At 38.5% G+C, this 9512-nt stretch overlaps 1 protein-coding gene across 1 annotated transcript; it reads left to right on the top strand.

Annotated features, from left to right (window-relative positions):
* Nucleotides 1-6320: 6320 nt before the first annotated feature.
* Nucleotides 6321-6815, top strand: LOC147641647 (2-methylene-furan-3-one reductase-like). Its single transcript, XM_086815453.1, has 2 exons — nt 6321-6568; nt 6692-6815. The coding sequence occupies exons 1-2, from the start codon at nt 6374-6376 to the stop codon at nt 6794-6796; spliced, it is 300 nt and encodes a 99-aa protein (XP_086671579.1). The 5' UTR covers nt 6321-6373; the 3' UTR covers nt 6797-6815.
* Nucleotides 6816-9512: the final 2697 nt, after the last annotated feature.

The raw sequence follows: 9512 nt of genomic DNA, 5'->3' as shown, positions 1-9512 counted from the left end.
GGTGTGCACGTGAAATTCCCCTCTGCTAAATTATTGCTAGGTGGTACACCTCACAAGCCTTCGAATCCTCCACTGAAACCTTTACCCCACTTTGTCTTCTCCTGTTGGGACTTAGGTTGACTACAGGAGGTGAATCCTTTCAGCCAAAGACTTCTCCACTGCGAGAACTGCATAGAAAATGGTGATAAATCTGCTTGGAAAAACCTAAATCACCCCTGACCTATTTGAGGAATGATTGGAGTGCATTGAGCTCTTCAAACTTCCTTTCCCTCCTCTTCCTCTCCTGCTCTACCTCATGGGTTCTGTGTTTTTCATTATCTTGAACCAATATCTTATGTCCGAGTATGGAATGAATAAAGAAAAAAATTCACATGTGCCCACTCGCACATACTAATGCATAAGCTTCTTGCGTTAGACCATAACTTAAGGCTACCATTGTCGACAATTAATCAGACCCAGTGCTGCAAGCCATGTTTGTCAACTAATCATAGTTATGATTTGTCTCATGGATTATACCTCATTGTATAATGCACGTTTCATGCCATCGTAGTAGTGAGGCATGTATTGTTCATGTCATTGGTGCTAATGGTGAATTAGGTGTAGTCCATGTGCTGCTTATTGGAATCCATCCAACCAATGCTTTTTTTAACCAAAAGGATTGTCAACTCTTTCTCTTCCCTCATCAGCCTCTCTATTGACAACAAGGGAATCCTCTTCCTTTTCTTTAAACCTTCTCAGGTATTATATTCATTTGATTTTTATTCTTCTTAATCTCTCATTTTTCAATAGTCTGCTTGTTTTTTGTCTTAACTATTTTTAAAAATAAAACTGGTTGCTATGGAGGCTGATTTCTTGCTTAAGTGAGCTATCTTATTTTCAAGCCTTCTTCTTGAAAGTTGAAAAATCAAATTTCAAGTGGCTCTTTATTGACAAGGCATATGTCTTTGTCTTTTCTTCATAAGATTGAGCTTTCTCACCTATTATACTCTATTATATTTAATTTCTATGAATTTGCTTAATCTCTCATGAAAGTAATTTTTCAATTAACTCTTTCGAAAAAACTATACTTGCTGCTATGCAAGCTGATTTCTTATTTCAGTGGGCTCTAGCCTTCTTGTCACAAGCTGGGAAATCGATTTTTTTAGCTGCTCTCTATTGACAAGGCAATCCTTTTCCTCTCTTGTTCACAAGATTCGGCCTTCTCAAATACGATATTTGATTTCTATTTTGCTTAATCTCTCTTGATAAATATTTTTAATAGTTTCCTTTCTTATTTTATTAACGCTTTCCCAAAAATTTAACCTCTTGTTTGCAGGTTAACTATCTTCTTTCTTGTGTAAGCGGGCAGGCTCGCTATTTTCTACAAGCTAAGAAGGAGGCTTTGCAAGTTAGTTTGATTCATGAGCAAGAAAACCTCCGTATATGGTATGTGTAATTTCCTATTGTTGTTATGATTATTTCAATATCGTATGAAATTGGGCAAGAACTTTTGATGTTTTTCTATGAGTACATACTGTACATACTCCTTGCCAGCTATTGATTTGGATGCTTCTCTTTTTCTATATCTTTTAGATAAAAAGCTGATCATTCATGGCTTCAAAGACTCGCATGGAGGTTTTTGATTATGGTTCTAGTGACAAGAAGCTCTTGGGTTATGTCTGAGTTGTGGTTGATTCTACATATAGTGTAGTACTACACAAAGACATTACACAAGATGGGATTGTTCGTGGTTCATTTCAATTTGTAATTGAAGATGAAGAGATGATGTTGAAGGTTGCACATTGTCATAAAAGAGCTGATTTTCAGCTGAGTTTTGAGTTTCTTTTTGGAGTTAATACTGGATTGATTTTGAAGCTTCTTTTGTGATATTGTTTGCCTCAATTTATGTAGGCTGGTTTTAAGCTGATTGAAGCAACCTTGAACGATTACAAGCACAAGAGCATGGTAAGAGTGGTATGCAAGTACGTGGGAAGTGGTTGCACTTGTGCCGTCAAAAAACCAGATCTACAAACTTTTCTTATAGAGCATGTCAAAGGAAAATCTCACATTATGGTTGTGGGCAAAACATCATCCAGCCATTCACCTCCGCCCTTAATAGGGCTTCGTAGTAGGTGACCAAAGAAGCATTTTGAGGTAGATCCATGACAAAAATCCTTGGGTGCTTTTCTAACACGGACTAAAGGAAGTGCCACACCATCACATGTGGAATCACCTTGTACTCCCGGAGGTGATTCATGCATAACTTCTTCATTAATTTTGGATCTCTTGTGTTGGGGATTATGGCAGTCTAGTGTGCTTTATCGAGGGTGATGATTTTTCCCAAGTAGGGAGTAGGAGGGGATGGGAACCAAAGTGATGTGGTATTTAATTAATACAATTAATAATAATAATTTGATAGATACAACAACTAGGTGGTGATATAGTTTTTCCGGTTTTATCTCTTGAAATTTTTAAATGAAATGACGTGATGTGGTAAGACATCTAAGGTTCACACACCTGAGTGAAGGTTCATGAACCTATTACGTAGGTGGATGTGTTAAAAGGAATTACATCCCTCTGTCACCGTCGCTCAAAGTCATGGGTTCAAGTCCTCCCCCACCAGACACGTGAGATTTTTGAATCTTTCTTGAAAGAGTTCAAGTTCTTTTCGAAACTTGATTTTTAGGTAGAGTTTTTTGCAGAGTTCAAATTTTTTTGAAACTTGAATTTTAGTTAAAGCTTTTTGGGGAAAGAAAACCCATGCTTAAATGATTAGAATGCATTGAAATCTTGAAGATGCTTTCTCTCCCCTTTAATTTTCAGGTAGAGTTTTATGCAGAGTTCATTTTTTTGAAACTTTAATTTTAGTTAAATCTTTTTGGGGAAAGAGAACCCATGCTTAAATGATTAGAATTCGTTGAACTCTTCAAGCTTCCTTTCCCTCCCCTTCCTCTCCTGCTCTACCTGAGTTTAGGTTCTGTGTTTTTCATTATCTTGAACCAATATCTAAAATTTCAAAGCTCTTCTCTCTTATATCTAAGTATGGAATGAATAAAGTAACAAATTCACAGGCACCCACACACTCATGCGTGCTAATGCACAAGCTTCCTACGATTACACAACTCATGGCTATCATCGAGCAATTAAGACCAAGTGCTACCAACCATGTCTCTCAACTAATCACACTTATGATTTGTCTCATGAATCAAAACTCATCTCACAATGCACGTTTCATGGGCCCATCGTAAGTGGGGCAGGTACTGTTTATGTCGTTGGTGCTAATGGTGAGTTAGGTGTAGTCCATCCTGCTTATTGGAATGCATCCAACCAATTCTTTGTTTAGCCAAAAGGATTCTCAGCTCGTTCTCTTCCCTCATTAGCCTCTCTATTGAAAACAAGGGAATCCTCTTCCTCTCCTTTCAACCTTTTCAGATATTATAATTATTTTATTTTTATTCTTCTTAATCTCTCATTTTTCAATAGTTTGCTTGTTATTTGTCTTAACTGTTTTCAAAAATTAAACTTGTTGCTATGCAAGCTGATTTCTTGTTTAAGTGGGATCTCTTATTTTCAAGCCTTCATCTTGAAAGATGAGAAATCAATTTTCAGGTGGCTCTTTATTGACAAGGCATATGTCGCCCTCTTCTCTTCACAAGATTCAGCCTTCTGACGTATTATACTATATTTTATTTGATTTTTGTAAATTTTCTTAATCTCTCATGAAAGTCATTTTTCAATCAACTCTTTCTAAAAAATTATACTTGTTGCTATGTAGGCTGATTTCCTCTTTAAGCGGTCTCAAGCCTTTATCTTGCAAGCTGGGAAATCAAATTTTTAGTTCTTCTCTCTTGACAAGGCAATCCTCTTCCTCTCCTCTTCACAAGATTTGGCCTTCTGAAATACTATATTTGACTTCTATTTTGCTTAATCTCTCTTGAGAATTGTTTTTTAATAGTTTCCTCACTTATTTTGTATTAACACTTTCCCAAAAATTTAACCTCTTGTTTGCAGGCTAACTATCTCCTTTTTTTTGTAACCGGGCGGGCTCGCTTTTTTTCTACAAGCTGAAAAGGAGGCCTTTGTAAGTTAGTTTGATTTTTGAGCAAGAAAACCTTCGTATAAGGTCTGTGTAATTTCTTACCGTTGTCATGATTATTTCAATATTGTATGAAATTGGGCAAGTACTTTTGAATTTGTTTCTATGAGTACATACTCCTTGCCATCTATTCATTTGCATGTTTCTCTTTTCTATTATATCTTTTAGATATAAAAAGCTGATCATTTATGGCTTCAAAGACTTGCATGGAGGTTTTTGATTATGGTTCTAGTGACAAGAAGCTCTTGGGTTATGTCTGAGTTATCGTTGATTCTACATATAGTGTAGTACACGAAGAAACTACACAAGATGGGATTGTTCGTGGTTCATTTCAATTTGTAATTCAGCATGAAGATGATGTTGAAGGTTGCACATTAAATCCTACATCAGAGGAGCGTTGGCAGGTAGAAAGTGACAAATGTGTGGTATAAAGAGAGTTTCAATCATGGTAGATGAGGGTGGGGATGATGGTGGCCCTAGAAAATGTGTATGTCAAGGCTTCAATGATGGAGAGTTCAACGCAAGCTTTGAAGGTGACCATAGTGTGCAGGATGTATGCCGTAGCCAAGATCATGGTAGAAACATGCTCAAGAGCACATTGATATCAAAATCTATCCTTGAAAGTTGGCAGATCCAATGTGAGAAAACCCGCAAAAAGTTGAAGGAGCGAAACCCACCAAGAGATGATCTTGGGGGGGTCCCTCATAAATATGTAAGCATAGCACGTGAGTTCAATAGAAGGGGTTTTTTTAATCCCTTTTTAACACATTTTTTGCATATAGAAGGGTACCATTTAAAGGGGGTATTTACAGATTGAATAGAAAAAGGGTATGTTTTATTCATGAAACATTTACAGATAAGGGGTTTTTTAATTAGCCCTTGAACGCACGTGATATAGAGAGTTTACTTATACTGAACCGCCTCGAGGAGATGATAGGTTCGAGCTCACTACGGAGGATCTCAATGGCAAGTCCTTGGTTCAAGTGTGGTGTCATGAATGTGGAACAACTTATGGTTCCGGATTCATTGGCAAGCAATCATGAATGTGCAACAACTTATGGTTCCGGATTCATTGGCAAGCAATCAACTTACGTAAATTCTCTAATTTCATGAGAACTCATGTTTTAGAAAGTCAAGGGCATCAAAAAAGATACCTAGCTAATCGAGGATTGAAGGATGAAGCAACACCTAGCTCAAAAGATATAGAAGACCATGGTGGGGATATGATTGCAATTCTAGCAGCAATGGAGGAAATGAATACCTTCAATGTTACTCTCATGAAGGTAAGTAACCTCTTTTTTCTAACCATTGCTGCAATCTTAAGTAAAATATTTATCATGCATGGCTACTGTAAGTCGTAAAGGAGCTGATTTTCAGTTGAGTTTTGAGTTTCTTTTTGGAGTTGATTCTTGATTGATTTTGAAGCTTCTTTTGTAATATTGTTTGCCTCAGTTTATGTAGGAGCTGATTTTCAGCTGATTGAAGCAACCTTGAACGATTACAAGGACAACAGCATGGTAAGAGTGGTATGCAAGTACGATGATGGGAAGTGTGCCGTTTCGAAAACCAGATCTACAAACTCTTCTTATATAGAGTATGTCAAAGGAAAATCTCACATTATGGCTATGGGCAAAACATCATCGAGCCATTCACCTCCACTCTTAATAATAGGGCTTGGTGGGCGACCAAAGAAGCATTTTGAGGCAGATCCATGACAAAAATCCTTGGGTGCTTTTCTAACACGGGGACCAAAGGAAGTGCCACACCATCGCATGTGGAATCACCTTCTACTCCCGGAGGTGATTCATGCATAACTTCTTCATTAAATTTTCATCTCTTCTTGTGTTGGGGATTATGGGGCAGTCCAGTGTGCTTTATGGAGGGTGATGATTTTTCCCAAGTAGGGAGTAGGAGTGGAGGGGAGGGGAGGGGAGGAGAGGAGAACCACAGTGACGTGGTATTTAATTGATACAATTAATAATTATAATTTGATAGATACAACAACTAGCTAGTGATATAGTTTCGCGGGTTTTCTCTCTTGAAATTTTAAATGAAATGACGTAGACTTCTAAGGTTCATGCACCTGAGTGAAGACTTCTAAGGTTCATGCACCTGAGTGTAACGTTCATGAACCTATTACGTAGGTGGATGTGTCCAGATGCGATGCTCTCTATATAAATAAGGTTCTCGGACAAGCGTTTATCGGTGAAGCAAATATTATTTAGCTGCTTTACAAGATCATACTACGTAGTTCTCACTCATCATCACACACATATTGTCCAAGCGCAAGAGCAGAAGATGGTGGCCGATGTGCAGAAAGCTTGGCACTACGGCGAGTACGGGGCGGTGGAGGAGGTGCTTCAGTTTGGGGAATACCCGGTCCCAGAAATCGCCCCAGATCAAGTGCTCGTGAAGGTGCAGGCGGCAGCGCTCAATCCTGTGGACTTCAAGCGCAGGCGAGGTTATCTCAAGCACACTGACTCCGAGCTCCCGGTAATTAAGATTTGAGCCCTCACAGAATACAAGCAGCTTGCTTATTATGCTTCTGAATATTCCTATCAACTGCTAATTTGTGCGCATGCGGTACATTAACCCACACACGTGCGTCTGCTGCAGCATGTCCCAGGCTACGATGTGGCCGGAGTCGTGGTTAAGGTTGGCAGCGAGGTGAAGGATTCCCCAAAGCACAAGAAGAAGCAAAGATCATGTAGCCTGAACTAGAGAATATATTAAACACAAATGGAGATTGTGTCCATTTATTATGACATCATGTGTTATATACAAATGGTCCTAATTCATACTTAGGTGCCTAAAACTCCTAGGTAAGACTTTTTTTCATAATGTGTTATGCATATAACTGGCCCTTATTCGTACTTGGGTGCCCAAAAATCCTAACTAAATGAGTTTGGGTGTTGCCAGATACTCATAATTGTTATACCTTTTATACTCCCTTTGCATGACACTTATTGTTCACTCTCATGAATGGTAGATATGGTTATAGCTTGAATACCTAGTTGTTGTCATCGCCGAGTTTGTATGTGTAGTACTTGTAGAGTGATTGGACTCTCTTGAGAGTATGTATGTTGTATGGGTAAGTCATGTAGAAACCAATGTACACCATATCTTCAAATGTTTAGTGCATATAAGATGGCAAGAATCTAAGTCGATGATAATAATACATGATGACTCTCTCTATTGAGCTTATGTTCATGTCAAAGCATAGTATGTCAAGATCATGGCCTTCATATATTTATTTTATTTGATTGACTAAGAACAACAATTTGCTTCATGTATCTGCATATGTTATGACTATCTTCAAATTGTTTGTGCATATAAGATGGCAATCATCTAAGTCAATGATAATAATACATGATGACTTTATCTGTTGAGCTTATGTTCATGTCAATGCGTAGTATGTCATGATCATACCATTCACAAATTTCTTTTCTTGGGTAGCTTCTTGTATCGACATATATCATGACTATTGTTGGATCATGTATTCTCCCCAAGAACTAATCCACAATAAATATTTGTTTATATTCTTGCATATTCTTCTATACAAAGTAATTATGTATGCCATGCAAGTTGAATGTCAAATGCATCAATTGGTGATGGGACATTCAGACCATCAGTCTATGTTGACATATCCACATCTTATATGAACATGGTGCTTCCACTTCCATCCCTTATAGTTCTACACAATTACGTATCAAATGACAAATGTATCAGTTGGTGGTGGGAGCTTCATTCACACCATCATAGCTTACATGTCCACCTCTTATATGAATAGGGTGCTTCCACTTCCATCTCTTATATACTTGTGCATACTTACGTAAATGATTAAGCACATTTTTTTATAAATCTTGAAAACTAAAGGTTGTGTATGCTTGCCACATTTTCATGATGCTTCCTAGTGTCCCAACCTCTTGTACATGTTACAATATCATTTTTATCTGGTATACCCATGAAAATTTAGGGAGACCTAAAAGATATCACAAGCAACCATAATTGTGGGGTACTTGCTTTGCTTCCAAAAGCTAAAGTCTCTTAAAGCCACCCAACCCTAACTAGTGGTGGTTAGCATTTCTCTTTCAAGCCCTCTCTGTCTCACGAAGGAAGTTGCTTCACCTTGCTACTTCAAGAACTCACACACCTCTCATTATATACTCTTTTCCACAAAAAACAATGAGTAAGAACATGAGCTAAGTGGTAATGTAATATCTATTCTCAACTCTCTCTCTCTCTCTCTTGCCTGTACGCACGTGGCACACACGCATGCACACACATGCCCCCCCCCCCCCCCACACACACATCCACCCCAAAACACAAGAAGCAAAGATCATATAGCCTAAACTAGAGAATACATTTAGCACACATGGAGATTGTGCCCATTCATGACATCATGTGTTATATCAACTAGTCCTAATTCATGCTTGGGTGCCCAAATATCCTAGCTAAGATGTTTTCTTTTCGTTCATTATGAGATAATGTGTTATACATATAATTTGCCCTTATTTATACTTGGGTGCCGAGAACTTCTTAACTAAATGAGTTTGGGTGTTACTAGTTTGTCATAATTGTTTTACTTTTTATATTCCCTTTGCATAACACTTATTCTTCACTCTCCTGAACAGTAGAGAGCATCTAGTTCGTGGCCCAAACAGTGCTGAAGAGGCATGAAATTCGAATCATGCATGGACAAATGTGTGGCAAGCATCTCGGATCTTTCTTGTTGTGTTCAGATGCGATTCAGACTTTTTTCGGATCCGAAACTCTATTATGGAGATTTTGCACTATCTTCGTCGGGACCCAACTTTGATGCACTGCGAGAAGTGATTGCAATGCCCAAATCCATGCACGGAGTGATGTGGACATAGAGAAACTTCCCTAGCACAATCCGTGTGGTCCGTTCTCTGATGGGGTCCCGGATCCTCAACTACTAATTGTCTGAATCCGAGTTCTCGAAAAAGATGCACGAGCGTGCCAAATGGCAGAAATTTCTAACTGTGGCCCAAACGGTGCCGAAGAGGCATGAAAATCGAATCATGCATGGACAAATGTGTGGCAAGCAACCCGGATCTTTCTTGTTGTGTTCAGATGCGATTCGGACTCATTTCGGATCCGAAACTCTGTTATGGCAATTTTGCACTATCTTCGTCTCGAGACCAGCCTTTGACGCGTTGGGAGAAGTGATTGCGATACCCAAATCCATGCATGGAGTGATGTGGACATAGAGCAACTTCCCTAGCACAAGTCAGTGTGGTCCAATCTCTGATGGGGTCCCGGATCCTCAACGTTCACATGTACGACTACTCACATCTATCCATACATTCATATCTATCACTTCACATCCACATATATTCATGTCACATCTGATCTCTTTACATCACACATCACATTCTTTTACATACACATCTATATCCATTATTTCACATAC

This window comes from Cibotium barometz, chromosome 1, assembly GCF_041138505.1.
Source record: "Cibotium barometz isolate CiBa-2024 chromosome 1, ASM4113850v1, whole genome shotgun sequence".
NCBI classification, from domain to species: domain Eukaryota; kingdom Viridiplantae; phylum Streptophyta; class Polypodiopsida; order Cyatheales; family Cibotiaceae; genus Cibotium; species Cibotium barometz.
This window is presented reverse-complemented; position numbering and strand designations above follow the sequence as displayed.

Coding starts and splice junctions, on each gene's coding strand:
- LOC147641647 (XM_086815453.1), top strand. CDS start 6,374: ATGGTGGCCGATGTGCAGAAAGCTTGGCACTACGGCGAGTACGGGGCG. Junction 6,569..6,691: donor ACACTGACTCCGAGCTCCCG/GTAATTAAGATT, acceptor CGTCTGCTGCAG/CATGTCCCAGGCTACGATGT.